Consider the following 22,066-nt stretch of genomic DNA (forward strand, 5'->3'; position numbering starts at 1 on the left):
TGATATTGATATTGACTCGAGCCACCGGAGGAATGCTGTCCGTCGTCGTCGTACAGTAGGTCTTCGGTCTCTCTGCTCTCTGTGTGTGCTGCGAGTACGTACAACATGCCCACAAGTACAGTGTGCCTGTTGTTGATTACAATAAATAGTTCATCACAAAAAAAAATTTTCCTTCTGACTTCTTACATCGTCATAGGGAAAGTTCAACTCTTAACCTTGACGGCTGTCGACTCATGCAAGAAGTAACAATATTTTTTAACCGCACAGTGCACTGAATTTCATTGGTCATGAATGTTAAACATTTACCAGCTATGGTAGATAGCGTCAGCTTTGGTACAACTAACCCTGATGTAGCTCATGTTGAGTTTGTATTTAATGTACAGGTTGGTGGCACTTGATGTACTATCGATCCTAGTAGGATCTTCTTCAAAGGCAAACAGGTTTGGCCCTCGAACTTTAACATTTACCTACAAATGGCCCTTTTTTTTGGCATTAAATATTGTTGTTTGCTAATACTTCTCTCTCTTTAATTTGTATTCGAAGATACGGTAATCGAACCCATATCTCCATACTTGCGTAGCGTTAAAATAATACAATTGTGTGTAACAATTAAAGTGCCGTTCCATTATTTAACAAACCTCTCTCTCCCTTTGAACTTTAATCTAGTTCCAAAAAATTATTTTTTGCTTTCTCTCTACAACTGTACTGAGTATATTTACTATGCGTGTGTCACACTAGAACAATAACAACGAGACTTTACTGTATGTTGCAGAACCTGAAATCCAACCTGGTTTGCCAAAGAGATCAAAATTAACATTGATTTACATTTTACTGCTTTAACACATGTCAAGGAGATGGCAGAAGGATCAGCAACCACTGAGAAAATAAATCCTTTCAACCTAACCAGTTGTCAAAAGGAATATTGTCTTTTCTTGCAAAAACTGGAAAAAAATCAAGTTTCTTTGATGAAGTACAGTTCTGTACACACTGGATTACAGGTCCTTTTCATGATTGACTCTACAGGCTTTGTGCTGTGATCTTCAATGTTTATTTGATGCAGTTGGTAGTAGAAACCTTTAAAGTTTGGCAGATCGCTGAAAGTATCCAACTTCTTGATGCACTGCAGCACTGCACTAGTTAAAGACTGCAAATAGGCCAAGTGTGATAAACAGTAACAACTACAGTGCCATTTGGAGTCCCTAAAAGTTTAAAGATATTTTCTGGGTGATCTTTTTGGCGCTAAGTAAAGCCTAGGCAATCGTGCTCAGCGCATTCTCCAATGCAATGCTTTTCAAAATTGAAATAAAAGCACAAAAAAAGGTCAAAACTATATTTTAATTCCTCATTAAAGTTTTCTTGAAGTACTGTAACTGAGCACAATTTCTCATGGGTGTTTGACAACATGACATCGGATCATTGCACTACTAAAAATTCCGTGCTAAAATGTAAGTCTACCACAGCGAATTCTCTTGTCATATATACTGTATTATATAAGCAGTAGTCAAGACATATGATCTGAGGAGTTGATTGGATGATAGTCCGTAACAGAACAATGATTTCTTTTTGTAGAATTGGTTCAAGTTAGTAAGTATGTAACCTTCTGTTAACTTTCAGAGTAAAACATTCAGAAGGGCGAGCAAGTGAGTGGTACTGGTAGTGACCTAGACATGCGTCTACGAAAGTGCAGTGCTCAACGGTGACCAAAGTTTTGACGGTACTGTACGTACACGAGCTAGCACATGTCTTGAGTAGAGACAGACTGGTATATACAGTATGTATAAACAAGCAGCCATTCAATAAACAGGAAAACTCCAAAACTATTTGGGTTTGGATGTTTAGGAACATACTAACACTTACATGTCTCTTTTCAAATCCTGCATTACAATCTACCTTGCTAGTAGAAGTTACTGCCTGCTTACTGCCTAAGTGTTATCAAATACAGTACACGTGTACAAATAGATGAGCATTCGCACACAACACTACACATGCATGCACATAGTACAAACACATCATGGTAACTGTTCAAACACTGGAACACATTTCATATTCTTTGGAATAGTACAGTAGATTTGGAAGGTGGGGGGGGGGGGACATTGCAAGAATGTTTACCAGTTGCTATAAGCTACATAGATAGGAGTCCATATGTGTAACAGACAGTTGAGAGATGAACAAAGTAGACTACAAATTAATAATTTGTAAATTATACATCATGTTCACTGAACACTGTAGGTACAGTGTGTCATTCAGCACCAACATCACACTGTACGTGGTACACTTTCAGTGTAATTCTAGCCATCACAATATCACTCCTCAATGTGTACAAAATTAAACACCTGAAAAGATATTGACAGCTTCTGTCATGCATCAGGGATATTTCCTTAGAAGCATCAAGCAAGGAACTTTTCAGTAGCTTAGGATTGGCATATATACAGGATGTAAGATGATCCTTGGAGGATCACTTACACATGAAATCCAACACAGAAACTGAGCAACAATGAAAATGGAATACTGAAAATGTGACTGATATTTCTGGTTTATATGCATATGCTGACAAAAGGACTTGACAGTCAACTAGATAATACTGTACCAGCAAATCAGCTCAGAAGAATGCGCTTGAATATACTCCTGGTGGTTCGTACACAAGTAATTAAAGCACCTTACTGCACCTGGACCGCATGTAATGCAATGTTCATATTTATATATATACATACAGTACATACTGTATATACAAATGCAAAAAACTGTTACGTGCATGGTGTAAATTATCATACAAAGTGCAGCAACCACATGTAACCTTATATTACACTGTGGATTCTGTACATCACTGCATGTACATATTCATGTATTGTACTGCATGTACATTGAGAAGGGTAAAAGCACACTTCAGTATATATACTATACTGTTAGTTACATACAAACACGTTTATGAGTACACTGTAATCACATTTCTTAATTTACCAAGTATATATGTACAAAACCAGAGTAATGACTCTGACAGTAATTACTTATCGTGTACAACATGAACTAAAACTAGCAAACAAGATGAAGTAAACGATTGGCATTCCAAAGCTTACCAAGTTTGGTTGTTGACAAGCGATCAACTTATCCGTCTCCTCACTGATACTTTACTTAACACATAATGCCCCACAGTGAATGTTTAACTTAAATCCAAATCTGTACTGATCGATCACTTTTCTCTGACGTACGGTACTGTACTGTATGTGCTATGAATTTTGATATCGTGCATGGGAACAGTGACCATTTACTGTACAGGTCTATACAGTATGTATATCACAACTGTACAGACCAGAACCAAACTATGCAGATTTGCCATGAAATTGTCATGAGGAGTTATTTGTAAGGAACGAATTAAATACATAATGTATCTTAATACTGTCTAAAGATCTCAAATAACCATTTGACCTAGAGCTGCCAAAAACAGAAGGATACTATTCAACAAGGGGAAAGCCACACATTGAATATGAGGTCTAGCAACTATTTGCTTCCTGAAATATACTTGCCCATAGTTGACCCTGACACTTCCCAACATGATAGCCATTTCTTGCACACTTTGAAGTTCTTCTTGAGACATGGCATTTACAAGGTATTCCCACTGAGAGCTCAACTGACCTTTATATAGTAAACACTCAAACTCTTCTAAATATTGCAGATTTTCTTCATGTCATGTGGCAACCAACCATTGTCGAATAAACTATTGTCACTTACACCATTCGTGACATGATCAATTAAAGCACTTACACAATTTTCACACTTTGACCTCTGCTGACCATAAATGACCTTTCATATTCATGCACAAAACTACAGCTTTTGAACTCATAATACCAAGCCACATGTCCAAGTATGAGATGAGCCATTATTCACTATCCCGAGGAATCGCCCTCACCACCGGATCTCCATGACACACACACACACATGCATAAATATGCCAACTTGACCACATAGGTTACTATGCCTGCCTGATATGAGTGACAAGAGATGACAATTTTAATTTCATAAATGTAAGAAAAAAATATAAAGAAAACTGGTCATAATCGAGGAGCTATGTACAGCACATGAGCACAGCTGGAGTAACTGTCTGTAGGATATCCTTATATCGATAGATATGCAAAAGGAAGGAAGCTTGTCCAAGAAAAACAATAATTTTTCTAATTTACTCGATTTCACAAAAAGGGCCACAAGTTCGCTGAGCTTGTCAGTTTCATTTCAGCATTCTGCATAACGGGTAAGAATGTGTCACTAATGATGTTCCTTGTGAAAGGTTTCCATTTTCCATTATAATTAAGACAATTATAAAAACTCCACATTTCTTAGAATTTTGAAACATGCAACTTATGTAAACCATAACATACAAACATTTGAGAAAGACATACAGTATATACTAAGAAACACAACATGCACTATAATTCTGCCAACATTTCAAGGGTACAAAGCAACTTTCCAAGTAGTTTGTCCTTTCCCCTGTTACTATCCATACATGTTATCCCTACAGTATTTCTTACCAGCCATTGATAAAAGCTTCCAGTGAGGACACATGTACTTTAAAAATGTGGTTGTTCCTTTTGGTACCCCTCAGAAACTCATTTTAGACCAAGACTTATAAATGTACCTATGACTTGTGAGGGATTGCCTGGGGTAGGCAATATCTACCAGCCACCCTCTCGACCTCAATTTCTACATATATATATGTACAGTACTTTATGCACAGTGCAAGTATATAGAGCTGGGTCAGATTTGTTCAACTGGTGTACATAGCCTACTATCAGGAATTACATTCTGATTATCAATATTTCTACCAATTTTAAGTTGCATCTTGGCGGATAGGTGGAGGAGCAGACAACAAACCCATGGTAAGCTGTTCACCATCTCTTCTCACAAGTATGTACATATTACCTCTTAGACTTCATCTGGCTATTTGAGTTGCAGAGAGCAAGGTAACACCATTTCAAAATGCACATCCCAATTCTTAACACTTTGTATACCATCGATAACTTAAAATCCTACAGTTTGCACATACACAATATATGTATGTCTAATTAATGAAATTGTAGGGCACATACTGTACTGCATTCTTGCATACCAACATTACACAGTGTAGAGCATACTGTCTGCTTAGGTTAAACTGACCATTGCAATGGTACAAAGCAAGAGGACTTTGTAAAAAGCAGAGCTTTTTTTTTCATCCTGGTGGGGTGGTCCCATTGTGGAGTGTCTTGCTATGAAAAGAAAACAGCTGCCTTGTTTTAATGATATACTCGGCCTGAAGCTTGTTAACAAAAAATTGTTTTCAAAGAGATGCCACTGCACTGCAAAGAAATGAAAGCCAAGCCTGCGAGGCATTTGAAAAGCCCAAACAGTTTGGTTTCAACAAATGGGTAATTTTCTACCATAACTTCTAAATCCGTACAGCTTCACTTATTGGGAAATCTGCTGCATTATGGAAAATAACAATCTTTCAAATATTGGTGTCCTTGGTAACAGTGTACCTTTGAATCAACAGAATTTTGTACCTGCAAACATACACACACACTAACCATGTTGTAGTCTACATGAATCATCTACTAGCTGCAGTTGTATCTTCCATATAGGTGGCCCCATAATTGTGGTGATCATGAAAGCTTCACAATCAAACTAAATCAAGGCTCAGAAATTGTCCCATCTTCTGCGATATTTTGTGATAGATAAACCGCAGCTACTAAGTTAGCTGCGGGAAATGAAAGGGAGAGACGTACGGTTTTACAATCGATCTCATTTTTCCTACTTGTTTGCTACCATTTCTGTTAGTGTTTCTCTGACTTGTATGCAATTTAATTGCCTTGCTGTGACTTTGAGAGCTGATGAAATGTTGCACATGCTGACCTGCCATGTCAATGCAAATCCAAAGCAATTTCAATCAATCTTCAAAAAAGAATTGTTGTCTTGCCCTTTCGATCCTTTGTTTCAGCCCTGAATTAAAGGGTGTGAAGACCCGCACAAGAAGAAACGTCTAAAGATAACAAGGTATCACGTTTCATTACTGTCTGCATTTTGAAGCGACACAAACAAAACATCACTTGCAAGCAACAGAAAGTTAACTTTTTCAGATGGCCGCACGCCGTTTGGGGCGAGTCTTTAATGCCTTTAACACCATACCACCACTCACCTTTGTTGTCATGCACTTTATTGCAATGTTTGCCCATCACTTTCAACTTGGGTCTCGCATTCGACTTGCTGCTGTCAGAGATGATGTCAGACTGACTGTCCACTACCTGAAATAAAGGAGGCAAGAGAAAAGGCTCAACAGTCAAACCTTTCAAACATTCAACAGTTTAATCTCTTAAAAGAGATAGGTTGTATCAATTTTTCTTCTTCTTCTCCTAAATCCTTCATAGATGTGCAACAAAACAACATACTCCATTGAATGCGTGGATGCAAGTTGTTTATGACGCTTGTTTGTTCTATTAATAAGTGCAAGGAAATGACATTATTGCCAATGCTAGCACACCAGGCCAACTCTGCGGAAAAACTCCATTCAAACAGCCAGTGATTACTGGCCAGCAAAGTATTCCCTTAACAATGCCATGGTCCTCCAAAACAGTTTTCACAGAAATGATTTCCAAGCCAACATTGTGCCATCAAAGGTGACAATTTCAAAACCACTGAACAATTTTCTAATTCCTGCCCTTCCCACGACTCCAGCATATATATCAAATACCTGTGTCAGGATCCAGGCTGGCAGGTACTGTATAAAGCAATAGCATACATGATTGCAATGTCTACTGGCAGCAAAATGCATGCAACACTTCTTCTAAGTGGCAAATTGCAGAAAGCCACTGGCAATTTTAACATTTAAATAGCCTGAATGTATAGACCTGATAATTCACTATTTCCAGTTTTGCTGTCCATGAAGTGAGAACATCCTAAGTCTGCAGAGCGATGAAGGAAAGTGGTTGGGGCACAAACTTTCACTCAGGCCAGCAATATTAATTTTGCACAATTCCCTATTCTTGACCATTTGCAGACCAATTGGCCAATGACCTGAACAAGACTTTAAAACCACCTTAATAACTGGTATGAAATTCTAACCATGAATGGCTCAAAATTCTTGTTCATGTTTTGGGCTTCACTCAGTCTCTATTTTCATTTTCTCACTAGAAGATATTTTTTAAGTTTGTGATGGTAGTTTGCGATTTATTTGAATAGTTTCTAGCAGGTACTGAGGTTGGAATAAGCCAGAAGTGTTCAAAATATTGAAGTTTGTTTGTTATATCGATATAGGCTAGACTGCCTTTTTTAATTTGATCAGTGAGATGTGTATACTTGCCTGCACAGGACATTAACTGCATATTTTGAATACTTGAGATCAGAATGTCAATTAAGCCTCAAGGCTTGAAATGTGCTTATCCAAATGTTAGTTGATACCTCTTGCAGGATCATACAGGTAAGGGAGGGGAGGGGGAGTGAGCTTTAGGTCTGAATAACCTTCGGGCCAACTGGTACCTGTGTAGTAAACATCAGGAGTTACGAACTTCACCTTTTGCTTTAGTCTATATTACAGACCTCAAGACAATACACATGCCTAACTTGTATGTAATAAATGTAAGCAGTACTTGCGGGGAAGGGGCGGGGAAGGGGGTGGGGGAGGGAGGATGGCGGCGTGGATCTAGTTGAAGAGTTTCCTTTCCCATAGCTCATAACGAATTACATAGCTGGAATAACCACCCAAAGTTCCAGCATGGGCAAACATCTCTAATTAGTTTATGGCACATTTAAGTTTATAAAATTTTAATTTGAATTGACCAGTGGCAATAACATAGCTCTGTAAATAAACCCACCTCTGGCTCCACAGCTGTCTCGGATTCAACAGCTTGTAAAAGAGCCGATAGCTGACGTCTAATTGCTTGCTTTTGACTAAATGTAAAAGCCGGGTGGTTAACTGCCATCACTGCCAACAGTACCACTTTTTCATCTGTCTCACACCTGGGAGGTACCCTCTCTTTACTCTCAGTCATCTGTAAGTCATGTCCATTCAATATGGCGTCGGTGTGCTCTTGAAGCATCTTGAATAACACCCTGGCTCCTTCAGTGCATCGAGAATTCATCAACGCAAGGCTTGTTAAAACTTTATCAAGTATCCTTTTATCAGTTGCACTAGTTAATTTTGACAAATATGAGACATCGTTCGCGGATAACTCGGCCTCCCGGAGACTGTCGTAGTCCCTTCTACACAATGCTTCAATGTACGTTCCTAGGAATCTTAGCTCAGCAGACCCACAGCAGTCCATCAAAGCACAGAGAAAATCAATCCGACGACAAGTTGTCAGATCACTAAACCAAGCGATTACCTCCTTTTTACACACCATTCTGGCAATTGGTTGTCCTTCCCTCATTTATCGACCTAAATTTACCATTTTTCACTACTACATTATATAACTGGACTTGCTTCTAGGTTACCGTCATGATTGATGGTCGCCATTACTGCAAATTCAGATACACATACGGGTTTCTTTTGTAATCATGCACAATTTTTCGAAGGTTGTATAGTCAACTGTAAGGAATTGCTTCTTGATTCAGATGGATTAAAGTGATAGATAAATTAATACTTGAAATATAACATAATAATTCACCCTAATTCAAGGTGAATTATTGCTAAATGAAAAGCTGACTTATGATAAATAATAATTAGACAGAGTTGACATACTTTGAACCCCCTTTACAATAATAGGAAACTCTTTTTTCTGATATCTCGATAACCAGCTGACGCCGAGCTTTTAATCTAACTGTCTGCTGCCCCCGATTTCGGAGACCAGGTTCCTGTAAAACCCGAACTCACCTTTCAACTTGTGACTTCATTTGAATGTGGCTTCTGTACTTTGATGAAGAATACATTTTGGGAGGGGGGGGGAGGTGGAGGGATGTAGGTGGTTAGCGTGAAGAGAAGTATGCATACAAATATCTAGTAAAACAACATTCTTAAACATGCATGTTGAGTCAAGGTTTTTTGAATTCATGGGATAGCTATGTGCGCAGATCGAATAGGACACATTGTGCTACCCCACCACCGGATGCCGACAACTGTCCTAACCTATGGAACGCCAAAAGGACTATAGGTGGCGCTACTACTTAAACAGGAGGTGCTACTACTTGAGTACTACTTGCATATCAGAATCTAGCTGGTTATATCAGGCACATAAAATTATCCTTGGGTTCTGCATACCAGAATCTAGCTACAGTCATATCAGGAACCTAAAATCATTCTTGGGTTCCACATACCAGAAATCTATCTGGTTATATCAGGCACATAAATTTATCCTTGGTTTCTGCGTACCAGAATCTAGCCACAGTCATATCAGGCACATATGCTTATCCTTGGGTTTTACATACCAGAATCTATCTGGTTATATCAGGCACATAAAATCATCCTTAGGTTCCGCATACCAGAATCTATCTGGTTATATCAGGCACATAAACTTATCCTTGGGTTCTGCGTACCAGAATCTAGCTGATCATATGAGGCACATATGCTTATCCTTGGGTTCTGCATTCCAGAATCCAGCTGGTCATATCATGCACAGTCATATACAAAATGCAATATCTACTACCTGTAGATGTGCTACTTCCTTCCCTTACTGTACATTTTGTGCTCAGTTCCAACTTTGTTGATCCTGTCAATATCGGGTCTTTCATGAAATGTTCTCAAAACATACCTTGTTAAGCATTAATGATTGTTCTTTCATATTCTTTGAAGCAAAAAAAAAAGTTTAAGGTTAAGTATTACTTCTGCGGACTTTTTCCTTTTTCTTAAATTTATGAAGTTTGACTCAAATAATAAACAGGAAACTGACTTAGAAATTATAAGCATTTAATAACTGTCATTTTCTCAACATGTAACCATGAACAAGATATCCACAGAAAGAAGCCAATTTGATTCTTCTTAGAGATGGAAGATCCCTAGTACAGTAAGGCAAAATTTCTCAACAACCTCCCTAATCTTATCACTGTGAAGACAAAAAAAAATATATCGGTATTTGCATAACTCTTTGACAATACTGGCTTATCATCTCTGCATCTCTATGAACGTATTGTGAAAATAAAATTTTGGTTTTAGTACCGGTTCAACTTCAACTAAATTTGAGTGATATGAAAAAGGAAAAAGAGGGATGTTTCAGTTTAGATTCTGTCAACTCACATTGACTGTTTCTTCAAATATAATGATATTTATATCAATGATCTTATTAACCGAGTCTAACACTGCTATTTTTCTACTACAAATGTTCAATATATATGTTACATTTGTCTTTTGGTAGTTAAGGGGTCTTCAATTTTCAACACATTTCTTCATTTTCCAACATATGAAATGTTGTTGCACTTGACATTTGAAACAAAGGAAGGCACAATCTTTTCAACAAGAACGTTGCCCATGCTTAGTGTTGAAGGCTGTAAGTAATATACAGCCAATGTCTTGATAGCAATTACAGAGCTTTCATCTCTTTTGGTTGTTTACATGAATGCACTTTCAACAAGTGGCATAACCCACCAGGAGGGCTGGAGCGTGGAGGATAAATGTCACAAATGATGTTATTATAGACACTACATACTGTATACTGATGTGAACTGCTATCCTTTGTGTATATATTACACAAACAAAAATTGTACTGATTTAATATGCCAAGATGACCAAAACTTGTCCATGGCAAGGAATAATTAAATATAATCTGGCATCGCATCACAAAATGTTATGCAAATTAGGCATATTGCTACACGAGTGCAAAGATGTATAGCAGTTTTTGTAATTACTCAGGAAACATAGTATATTTATAGAGACAGAGTTCAGATATTTTCCAAACTGCTACAAAAATTTCAATAGTAAATTATTGCCAGCATGGTATGCTCTAATGAGAATAATTAATGCAAAGTAATTACTGAACCAATAACTGATATTACAATTGCATCTATGTTTTTGCACTGACCTTTATTACCCCCAATCTTCAATTTCTACAGCATGTTATCATTCACAGGTTATTTCCCTACTGTAATAACTGTTAGTATGTGACATGTCAATTACAAACGATGAATCACTGAAAATATCATGTCCATGATCTTCAATGTGCTTCATACTGTATCAAAGACTAAAGCATTGCCAACAGGTAAAGTCTGCAACAGAAATGACCGATATCATCCACAATAGAGACTTGACCATCACCTGGCCGGTTGAGAGCGTTTCCCAATTGGTTTCCTAGGAGATGATCTTGATGAGTTTCTACTGTCAGATGGTTCAGACTTTTTCTTCTCACTGCCATCTCCAATAGAAAGCAGTTCTCTCATTAGCTTGAATCTTGACAGGAAAGCAACCCAAATAATATACCAACCTACGGTAAAAAGAAACCACTTGAGTTAATTGACAAGCCCTCAGACTGAATGAGTGAACACATTAACAGGGTCAAGTACAGTAGATCATACCAATCTAAATGATTGAACATGGGGGATTGGAACTGGGATCAGTTAATAAGGCATATATCATAATAGGTATGGATATGTTATGTATGCCCTCCCCCCATCCCACCCCCATTTGCCAAACATGAGTTTGATGGTAGAACAGTAACCATGTAGAATACATTACATTTAATTTTCCTTCCCTTTCTCCTGCTCATTGAACTTATTACTAATGTCAAACTAATACACTTTTTCTTATTGTGCTATGTGATATGCCATATCCTTAAAGTGCATAGTGACATTAGAAGCCTGTGGCACTAGTATGTACTTTCCACACTGTAGCCTAGGCTGACTCACACATCTACCAACTCCCACAGTAGAACAGTTTGAATCACAGTTACGTGTATCATCTCACTGTGGAATCTCCAACTCTCATGTCCAAACCTTTAAACTGGTAAACAAAGTTAAGCCTTAAGAGTTTAATTTAGTTTTAACCCTTTGTAAAATTGTCAGGTTTCAATCTCCAATCTCTATGCAGTTTTTTGTGTGCTAATTCCCAGAGCTCCTTACACTTTTGGGAGGTTGGCACATCTCGCTCGCTGTACACTTTTATTCCTACATAAACATCATGATCATATGTAGCACATCATGTGACCCCAACAACTTGGTTATTACACACATCAAATTCTTTGATTAGTATCAAACTCAGCACGTATAATGAGACTAACTTTAGAGTTGATTGATGATATCGTGTTGGTAATGTTTCACATAGGGCCTTCATAAAAACAACTGCAAGTGAAATTGTTGTGATAACATTTTTTCACAAAACAGCAAGAAGTACAACATTATTATAGTTATGACAAATATCTACACTTATAAAGTGTCAATTTCTATGGCCACAAATTTAGAACACTAATACCCTGGCATTACTCACCAACAGCAATGAATACTACAACAATTAATGTTGATGCCAGAAAAGAAAGTATTGTTAGTAGAACTTCTTTGAGATCCATTCCAGATGATTCAACAAATGTCTGAGTACGCACACACAATTCGAATGGAAAGATGTTACCTACTGTACGCCCTTCTTTGTGCGTTCGGCTGAATATCAGATAGATTAGCGGAACTGGGTTACAGCCTTTCAGTGTTGCTGTAACATTCCGATTCACAAGCTTACGCAACAGGATTGTATGAAACCTATGAAAGTATTGATGCACATGCTTTAGTTTGCATTAGTGTCCTAACTTATTACGATAAGTAATTTAACCTTCTTGTTATAAACATTTAGGTCGGTTGCCCTGATAAGTAAGCCACAGTATTCAATTTCTGGATCAATCAGGACTTTGGTCGAGATTAAGGATCTCCCTTGAAACTTGTACACAGCTGTCAAGTCACTCCCATTCCAGTTGTGTTTAGTGTTTACCCACAATTAATTAAACACAACAACAAACGATTTATCTTATGTATAATTAAGTCGCTGCAGCAGGTAGAAATGTTATCCTGTGAAACTTGGTTGAAATTAAATGGACTTAATCAAATTGGGCGAGGTGGCACCGACCTGAGTTTGTAACTCATAGCGGATAGCCACATATCAGTATTTTCGTTCTCCGTGATTATTGTGTGTCACCATGGAGGTTTACCTCCATGGTGTCACGGCAAACCGTTAATTAATGGGTTTCTGTACGTAGTCCATCGGGGCAGACTCGGTATCGTTCCCTGTCGTAATGTTCGCTTTCATTTATTGCTCCTGTCATGTTAAAGTACGTATGGAAATGGACATCATGCTAGGTGGGCTTGAGGCGAGACTCCCGTGGAACGGTGTAAAATGCTCTATAGATTTACGCCCCAATGCCCATTCTTCCAAAGGTGAGACCCGATGTCGCTACCAAATTTCTTTGGCCTTTCTGTTGAAAAACTTTGACTTTCTGACATTACTGTTACAGTCGGGCTTTAATAGCAAATTTTGATGAACAGAGAAGTATTCAAATTAAAGAAGCAACTTCAACATTTTATTGACAAAATATGGTTTTAGTATCAATTGAACCATCATTGATCTAATATTCGACAATTATATACAAATAACGTACATGCGCCGATGGTTTACAGGCTTGATTTCCCCATTCTCCATTACAAAGAAAGTGTTCTCGTTACAATAAACTTTTTTCAGGCGTATATTTCATGACGGAGAAGGTGATCTTTGGATGAAAGGAATTACATCAGCGACCTGGGACGCTACCAAAAAGGAGGAGATGAAAGGGGTATAAGGGGGGGGGGGGAGGGACCGGTAAAAAGTTTGGGGACTTCCCGAGGAGAAATTTCGTACTATTTTATTTCAAAATTCGCCGACCATTTCCTCCAAGTTAAACCTTTTTTATTCTCGAATTTCAACTTATACTGCGAAGAGTTTGACTTTTTATATCAAACTTTCGCCTACTATATATTTCTAAATTATCAAAAGGATATATCCACCGCACAATTCTTGAAGTGGTGGAGCCAGTTGATCATGAGTCCCAGCTCCTCGATAGACTTAGTGGTTTGAGGAGGGAAATGCCCAAATTTGTCCCCTTTTAAGTCAGAGAATTCTGTTTATATAGTTAAAGCTTCCAGGATGTAAATATGACTTTGTTAACACCGTATAGAGAATCTAACCGTCTTTTACGCATTCGAATTTTAGAGGCTGGAGAGCACAAAATTTGGCTGGCGTTCGTTCTGGCAAAGGTTCCAAGAAGAGACGAGGGGTGAATGTGAAGGGAGAGTAGGGCTACTGCAGGGGCGTATCCAGGATTTTCCAATAGGGGGGGGGGCGCCAGGCATGAATGATCGCCGTCCTGGGGGATGGGTCTAAGGGGAGGGGTGTACAATTTTTGCTTTCGAAGAAGGGCTGAAATGCAAAATGGTGTCATATGCATTGGCGGCGATCCGTACTTCCGAGTGGAGGGGGGGGGGGATATGACCTTGTTGACTATCTAAGCGTAGCGCCACCATGAGTTGGCGCGAAGCGTACAAGAAAATTTTGGGATTAACAAACCCTCTAGATGGCCGGAAACGGCACTTCCCGAGGTTTCCAAGCGGCATATACCCAACTTTAAAATAGGGATGTCATGTCCGAAATATCTCATAATCAGGATCCAAAATACTTTTTTTTTTAATTTCGGGTGTTATTTTGGGAAAATTGCCCCTGTCAATCTTGTTTCAGGCGCAACGTTAGAATGTTCGAGAGCTCTTTTATATTATTCGATGAAGAAAATGGCCTCATGCATGCTATTATAGGCCTATACACATGCAATACACAATTACACATAGTTACATTCCTAGGTACCGATTGCTAGGGCATCCAGGTGAAACGTTACCAGGTGAAACATTACCCTGCTTACATGAGATTCTCAGCTGTTCGAGGGAACATGTACGTGTGTAGGCCTACTATAGGGCCTATATGAATACTATGAGGGTGCATATATGTACTATATCAATACCGTGGGCGCAATAATACATTTTGTTGTTATAGGGCCAATGAAGCCTACAGTCAACTATTTTTGCTTTATAAAGACGCTTTATTTGAAAAGATCGCACTGCGTTTATGGTAGGCGAGAAATGAAGCTAAAAAAGAGCCGTACATTAACGAAGATGCATAAATGTAGGCATGAAAATATTCTTATCCCTGGCATTTGGGGGGGGGATATGGTGCATTACATCCCCTCCACCCATTTTCATGGGGGGATATATCCCCCTTCCCCCCCCCCCCAGGATCGCCGCCCATGGCCATATGTGATCCATTTTTCGACCTTAATAATAAGCAACATTTCCAATAAGTATGGACACAAAATGCACAATTTAGTATGGCTGGCATGTCACTTAGTGTTTATAGTGATTATACAGACACAATTACCATCTATGTTTCTAAAACTATTATGCCGCCGAACTTCGCCAGAACCTTTTTTTGGCAAACAAAAAATAAAGCATATGGGAGGGGGGGGGGGGTTGAGCGATCACCGACATCTCACATAAAGGTCGTCATCAATTTTTTTTTTTTTTTTTTTGTGACGGCCAATAGGGGGGCGCGCGCCTGTTGCGCCCCCCTGGATACGCCCCTGCTACTGAGTACATTGAATATCATGTGTAGCCATATGGGAACCAATTACAGAGCACAATAGCAGCGATGGAAGACACGTTCTCGTTGCTTTAACTATCTTAGGGTATGGAATTTGGAAAGAGTTTTGTGGCGTGAGTAAATAACAGTTGACAAAGTTGACGAAAATTATAGAGGTGGTCGGTGAAACTAGCTAAAGGTTGAAATCCCCCGCCCCCACACTTCTGACCCTCCCATGCATCACACTGACGTATATACACACACATCCCCTCTTACATGATTCCATCAGTAAAAATACAAAAACAAACTTGAGAGGACGTAGCTACATTGTGCAAAATGTAACATGTTGGTTACCAAATGAGCATAGATGAGTGTCACCTAGATGGGCCCATTTTCATGCCAATTACTTTATTGGAGACGGATGGGGTGGGGTCGAAGGAGGGGGGAGAGGATGAAGTCACAAATATTACTGTATAGTCTACGTACAAAAAATATATATTCAACGGAGATTGCATTGTTATTTTCATTATGAGCTGCGAAACCCTTTCCTTAGACATTATTTTAGTGGACAAGGGGTGGAACCGGGAGATCGACGCTACAATATAGTGTATCGTGTTTGCAGTAGTCTCCTATAAAGATAAGGAGATCCACCAGATTTGCGTTTATGTTATTTTATTTACGTCATAAGCAACTACAACATCCTTTTTTGTATTGCTTTAATTTCAAACTTCATCGTACATTTTATGAAGTAATTTCAAAGCAAATTAAAAAAAAAAAAGTAAATTAAAGCAATTTCTACAAATATAAACAAAAACAATGGCTTCCAAAGTAAACAATAAAATTGAACGCCGTATACCCATCCCCTATAGCCCTACCTCAATCCCACTCATAACACGGACTCTGCATAAATAGACACAACGAAATTATGATTAAATTGCTCAAACTGCAGTCACATGAGCTTCTTGTTTATAGATCCTTCCGTTGAGAGTCTGCCTGCATACACCGACAGATATCACACTTAATTGCCATATATTATAGAATCCTAAATTAATCGAAGAAATTGCATTTTCATTTACTAATTTATACGGTGAGGCGTAGTTAGAGATTATAATGTACCATGACCATGTATTAAATATGCTATTTGTTTCATAATTATGCAATAAAATTAAACTGAAATATACATCATTGTAAATAACAAATTTCGCAGCATGGTTGCATTTTAATATAGCTGTTTAGTTGATCGATTGCAGCGGTCCAGAGAGCTTGACGTTCACATTAACAACTCAGAAACAAAATGAACTTTAATATATATCTTCCACACTAAACGTTATGAATATTGATGATTCGGCTCATTTCACAGCTCTGGCGACATTTTAATTAATTAACGAAAGATGATATGGAGTTATCGTAATGCTTAAAAGATTGGATTTATACATACAATTATATATCTTAAAATCTAGAGAAGAGTTAATATCACTATCAACTTTACCTTTGAGCAGCATTCTAGAAAATGTATGACTTAAAGCAGCATTTTGCGTCCTCTTCTATGGTTTTTCTCAACCTCACTGATTCCTCGATGCCATAACGACATACATATCTAGCTTATCTATTCAAATCTTACTTTAAATGGTGGCATAAAAGTCGAAAAATGTACAACTTGCAACTTTGTTTTTCTCGAAGCAATTAATCGTATAAACCGAAGTAGACAAAAACTCCCCAAGTCCTAAATATCGCTTACGACATTTCAAATGCATTATTGTCATGATGAGCGTTTTTACTGTCATATTTTATATCAATATTTCAACACTTGTATATCATATGCTGTCATTCTAGCTACATTTGGACTATAATTCACAAAACAGGATAAAGTAAAGTCCCATGCATGTCTAATAAGGACATTAGTACACATTTATTTTAAGCAAAAGCCAAAAAAACCCGAACATCTGCACCCTGCGAACTTTTACCCAGATGAATTAGTATTTTAGTCATTTATCCTGCATGAGAGAGTCAAGATAAACATTAAACTTACCGGTGAAGTTAACTTTCACCTGTTGTCTGACAATGCTGTTTTATTATTATATGATACATCCCTGACACAGTTGGGAATTATACGGATCCATGTTTAAAGGATAAACTATACTGTTGGATGCTGAGTCAGTCTCGGTTAGTTGCAAAGCTCTATCCTACCATTTTACTACATCTAGGGAAACAACTTTGTGACGATGCATAATTTAATTAATAAAATGAATAGCTACGAATGAACGTTATGTACTACGAGGAATACAGTGACTCGAGCCAGGGAGTTCCTCGACTCGATATGGAGTCACACTGGTACTAGTACTAGCTTAACACGTATACATATGCTGTACGACAGTCTCTTCACCCCCTCGCCAAACCTTCCCCCTTACAATTACGTTTTTCATTAGGTAAGGTATGAAAACGATAACACATTCTTTAAGTGATATTTCACCTTGTCCAATTTAAAGCCCAGGGACTTTAGCCTCACCAACCCCCTCTCATCGGTCCTGACTACTCCACCTTATTCAATTATCACCAAAGAATAACCAGATTATATACATTGACGCCGAGAAACATCCCCCAACTCCCCCATCCCAAACCTGCCAAACACACGCATATACACACACGAGTAATACTATATTCTGACATGTCCGAAAGCACGCAACTGTCATTCAACGCAGCTCTTATCTCAACTTAAGAGACCTTTGCTTGATATACACACTTATCTTTGCTTTTAATCGAAGCAAATAATTTCAGGTGCAGGTTTATATTATCAAAAGCGTATCTTACGATTTCCTACATTGGATGGTGACAGCGCCCTCTTCTACCGAATGGACGACCATGCCTCATCCCACCGTGGCATCCCGACCCTGGAACGAATGGGTGACGAGGATGGTGTGGGTGATGAAGATGGTGTCTTGGTCGGTGATGATGGTGCGGAGGATGGTGCCATGGCGGTGGAGGTGGGGGATGCCATGCGTGATGATCGATAGTATAGTTGTATTCCTCAGTAGGGGACAGAACGGTTGTAGGTTGTAAAGTTTCACTCACTATGGCATCAAGAGTTTCCTCTAAACTTAATTCTTTAGATTCGCCGTTGTTTTGGGTTTCATCTTCATAATGGCCGACGTCAGTGTAGTTTATTTCTTGAACTGACTCCACTTCGTTGGCGGTAGACACGTGACCATTTGTATCCGGTTGTTCCTGGCTGATATTTGTTGTTTGCGCTGACGAATTACTGTTCTCTTCAACTACACTGGCAGGATTCCTCAGTTCACCTATCAAAGTACTAACTTCAGCAGATGGTTCAAATTCAAGGCCTAGCCCATGAAGAGAATCTTCTAGCTCAATATTTTCCAACTCGATTCGAAGTTCCTCCAGTTGCGATAACAGATTACTAGTTTTCGGAACGTCCTCGCTATTTTCTGATTTTATAGCTTCTTTGACGGACGCTTCAATCTCCTTGAGGCGGGATTTTGTTTCAGCAGCACTGTCCAACACACGATTGATCAGACGCAGTTTCCTTGCTTCCGTCATACGTAATCTACTGAGCATAGCCGTTTTCTCTGCCGCGATTCTTTCCATTGCCTCGGCGGCACGTTGTGTGATGGCATCTTCCGCAGAAGCGGCTTCGCGTTTTACTCGCTGTGACGCTCTCCGCGCTCTGTCCTCTGTTTCGCCGCAGCGCGCGTGCTCCTGAACTGATTCTAGAAGGACGGCTTGAAGTTCAAGAGTCTCGTGGACATCTAACTCTGCCTCCGTTGCATCTACTAGGTCGTGACCACTGTGTTTGTTGCTTGTTGTACAAGACATACATTGAAACACTTTACACGTACGGCAGTACATAGATAGCCCATTTGTATGCGTAGAGCATCTAGTTTTACTTATCTTCCTGGTTAGCGTCCTTTTAGCTGTGGTTAATGATCCTGATGCATCTTTTGTTTCAATTTCGCCGAGTTTATCGTGAAGACTTTGGAGCAAGAAATTAGTCGGCAATGCCTTGATACCACCAGGAGGTAACGTGATAGTTGTTCTGCAGATTGGACAGCCAAATCGTTCACCTTTCTGCTGCGCTGCCATCTTACATTGCTCAAGACAATTCCTACAAAAGCTGTGTATGCAAGGTAACATTTTTGGCTCGCTGTAGGTGCTTCTGCATACAGCACAGTTCAAAAACTCATCTCCTAGCTCCTTTACAACATTTGACGCCATATTGATAAAATAATGATCAATGCGACCAGATAAGATTTGTCCGCTATGATGCACTAGGAACAATTGGATGTCACTTATATGTTAGCGCTGTGCGGTCCTAAACTCTTTGCACAGGGTCCGAAGCAAGTCCGGCAGAAGTTGTTGGTTAAACTGCGGTTCGAGTCACATCAAAGTTATAGCTTGAAGCCGGGCTGATGAATAACCTGTTGCATATTTAAGAGAATGGGTGCTGATTTCTTCATCATTTCAGCTACAAACTGATGACTAGGCTACAATCTATAAATACCGTCCGGCCGACCGGTCCATAAAAAAATACAGCAAATGTAACAGATATTGTAGGCCTACCTCTTGTTCGACGTAACGCATTGCATCATTTCACTGTTACAGTTCCAACCAATGTAATCCATTGAGTTGAAATAACAGGTGTCAAACATCTCATGAAATTGTAAAATAATGAAACATTTAGTTCACAAAACGCAGATTATATTGGTGTCCGTACACATATGCAGCTGGTTCGAATCTGTGCCCACCGAAAACAGTTGAGAATATTACCCTACAGCTTGTGTTGTATCAACAGGTGTGCTCGGCATCAGTTTACGAGAAAAAGTCTATACAGAATGTACAACACAACACCACAATTACTTTTCATTCATTGTTTACAATACACCAACCTTTGTTCAAGTGCACGCCGGGTGGTTTTCCAGTTGATATCAAGGCCACAGTGCAAACTGTACGTACCGTCGGTTCCTTTATATGTCAAGTAAGCTAACTGAACGAGTGATCGACTGGAAGTCTTCTTTTATCTTTCGGTCTTTTGACATTTTCTACTTGATCTGTCAGGAGGAGATTCCGAAGTTTACTCTTAAGTTCCTATCAACTGACGAAATATCGAGTCTTTACTACCATACATATAAAATGTACCTTTGTAACCTCATGCAATATAGGATAGTGTATGGCACGATTCATACATGAGGTAGTTTGTGTGTATGTGTGTGTGGGATTCCGCCTCCGGATTACTCACTTTTCAAGTACAAAAAGAATTGATTTTGCTTTTGTTGTGATTCGACCGAGTTTGGCTCAGGTGAACTAACTCGCTTTCATTGAACAATGTTTCTATAAACTGTGAAAAGGAGCTTCGACAAACTGAGGTGTGACCTTCACTATATAAAGAGATAAATTGATAAAATGTTTAAGTCATCCTTCAAAACAATTCATTTCTGAAATGGGAGGAATTCTTGGCATTTCTACACAGCTACGTACATGTGTGTCCCGCCATTTAATGCTCTGTAACGCCCTGTGTAGTCACGCCTTTCGCAGAGTGATCGAAGTATGTTTTTTTTTTGACTGGGTTGTTATGTCATCCTGTGCGATTTGAGGGACTATAAGGCAATACATTGCACAATGTATTGCATGTCAGATACTCGAAAACCGTGCTATAAACTTTCTTGATCCATTATCTGTTATATCCTCTCGAGGGATCCGTCGATTTTCATACAAGTAGAGAAAACGATACTTCAAGAACTTACCAAAGTAATTGCAATTTTGGTTTGAAAATACGCTATATGTGTGTAACTGTCAAAATAAATCCATTTATTAACGGTGAAATTTTGGCGTAGCATCACACGTCGTTTGTAATAGTGGTTTACTGGTTATAAGGACAGGGAAACGTTATTCAGCACCACCCGCATCATAAAAAGGCATCATAAAATATGGATGCAAAGAGACCAGGATCGGAGAGGACTTCTATGTTAAAAAAATATGAATACAATATGTTTATTGAAAAACTCATATATTTGATATTTATTATTGCAAATTAAGCAGGTTACACAGGCAGCGTGATGACAATGATGATTGCGATTAAATCATAGGTGGACAGATAAACTTTCTTGGTTATCAAAACCAAAACTATTTAACAACAAAATTACTACATCACAATTGAGCTTTTTCTACGACATGGCTTGTTAAATTTTGCGGTTACACAGAAATAAAACGATAAAAAAAAACATACGATAAATAAATTTGAATGGCTTCTGCAAATTAAGTAAGATGATTCCCAGCATGTCGTCGTTTCTATCTGACACTAAACATCATATCAGGCATCTGAGTAATTCCATCTTCTTTCCGAGTAATGTTGTTCATTAACATAACAACAAATAAACATGAACGTTACCATGGAGTCGTTCCATGGATATAATATGTTCGAATTGTGCAATACTTTGTTTAAATCTAAACAATAATGAAACACCGCTCTTGCTGCATTATCTTCGTGATACGGTAAATTTGATAGAAATCCATCGTATCTGCTTAAATATGATACGC

The 22,066-nt window shown here is 38.6% G+C and overlaps 2 protein-coding genes across 4 annotated transcripts in view; both read right to left on the reverse strand.

Annotated features, from left to right (window-relative positions):
• Nucleotides 1–8,508, reverse strand: part of LOC139965449 (uncharacterized) — a 42,852-nt gene extending 34,344 nt beyond the window's left edge. For both annotated transcript variants that reach the window (XM_071967792.1, XM_071967791.1), the window contains exons 1-2: nt 7,833–8,508; nt 6,161–6,266 (exon numbers count right to left, since the gene is read on the reverse strand). In XM_071967792.1, coding sequence (XP_071823893.1) covers nt 6,161–6,266; nt 7,833–8,387 — 661 coding nt within the window. In that variant the 5' untranslated portion in view covers nt 8,388–8,508. The remainder of the gene's footprint in view (nt 1–6,160; nt 6,267–7,832) is intronic.
• A 2,718-nt stretch (nt 8,509–11,226) lies between these two features.
• On the reverse strand, nt 11,227–21,388 carry LOC139965452 (uncharacterized). 2 transcript variants are annotated; one of them, XR_011792257.1, is made up of 2 exons: nt 20,419–21,388; nt 11,227–11,366 (listed from the first exon to the last, which is right to left on the reverse strand). XR_011792257.1 is itself a non-coding variant. In XM_071967794.1 (2 exons), the coding sequence occupies exon 2, from the start codon at nt 19,745–19,747 to the stop codon at nt 18,332–18,334; it is 1,416 nt and encodes a 471-aa protein (XP_071823895.1). In that variant the 5' UTR covers nt 19,748–19,950; nt 20,419–20,773; the 3' UTR covers nt 16,156–18,331. The 2 variants fall into 2 exon arrangements, 1 of the variants encoding a protein (XP_071823895.1); XM_071967794.1 differs by lacking the exon at nt 11,227–11,366 and adding an exon at nt 16,156–19,950 and having other exon boundaries at nt 20,419–20,773.
• Nucleotides 21,389–22,066: the final 678 nt, after the last annotated feature.

The sequence above is a fragment of the Apostichopus japonicus genome, chromosome 3, assembly GCF_037975245.1.
Source record: "Apostichopus japonicus isolate 1M-3 chromosome 3, ASM3797524v1, whole genome shotgun sequence".
Lineage (NCBI taxonomy): Eukaryota > Metazoa > Echinodermata > Holothuroidea > Aspidochirotida > Stichopodidae > Apostichopus > Apostichopus japonicus.

Bases quoted from the DNA above. Each gene is read 5' to 3' on its own strand.
- LOC139965452 (XM_071967794.1), bottom strand. From the start codon at position 19,747: ATGGCGTCAAATGTTGTAAAGGAGCTAGGAGATGAGTTTTTGAACTGT.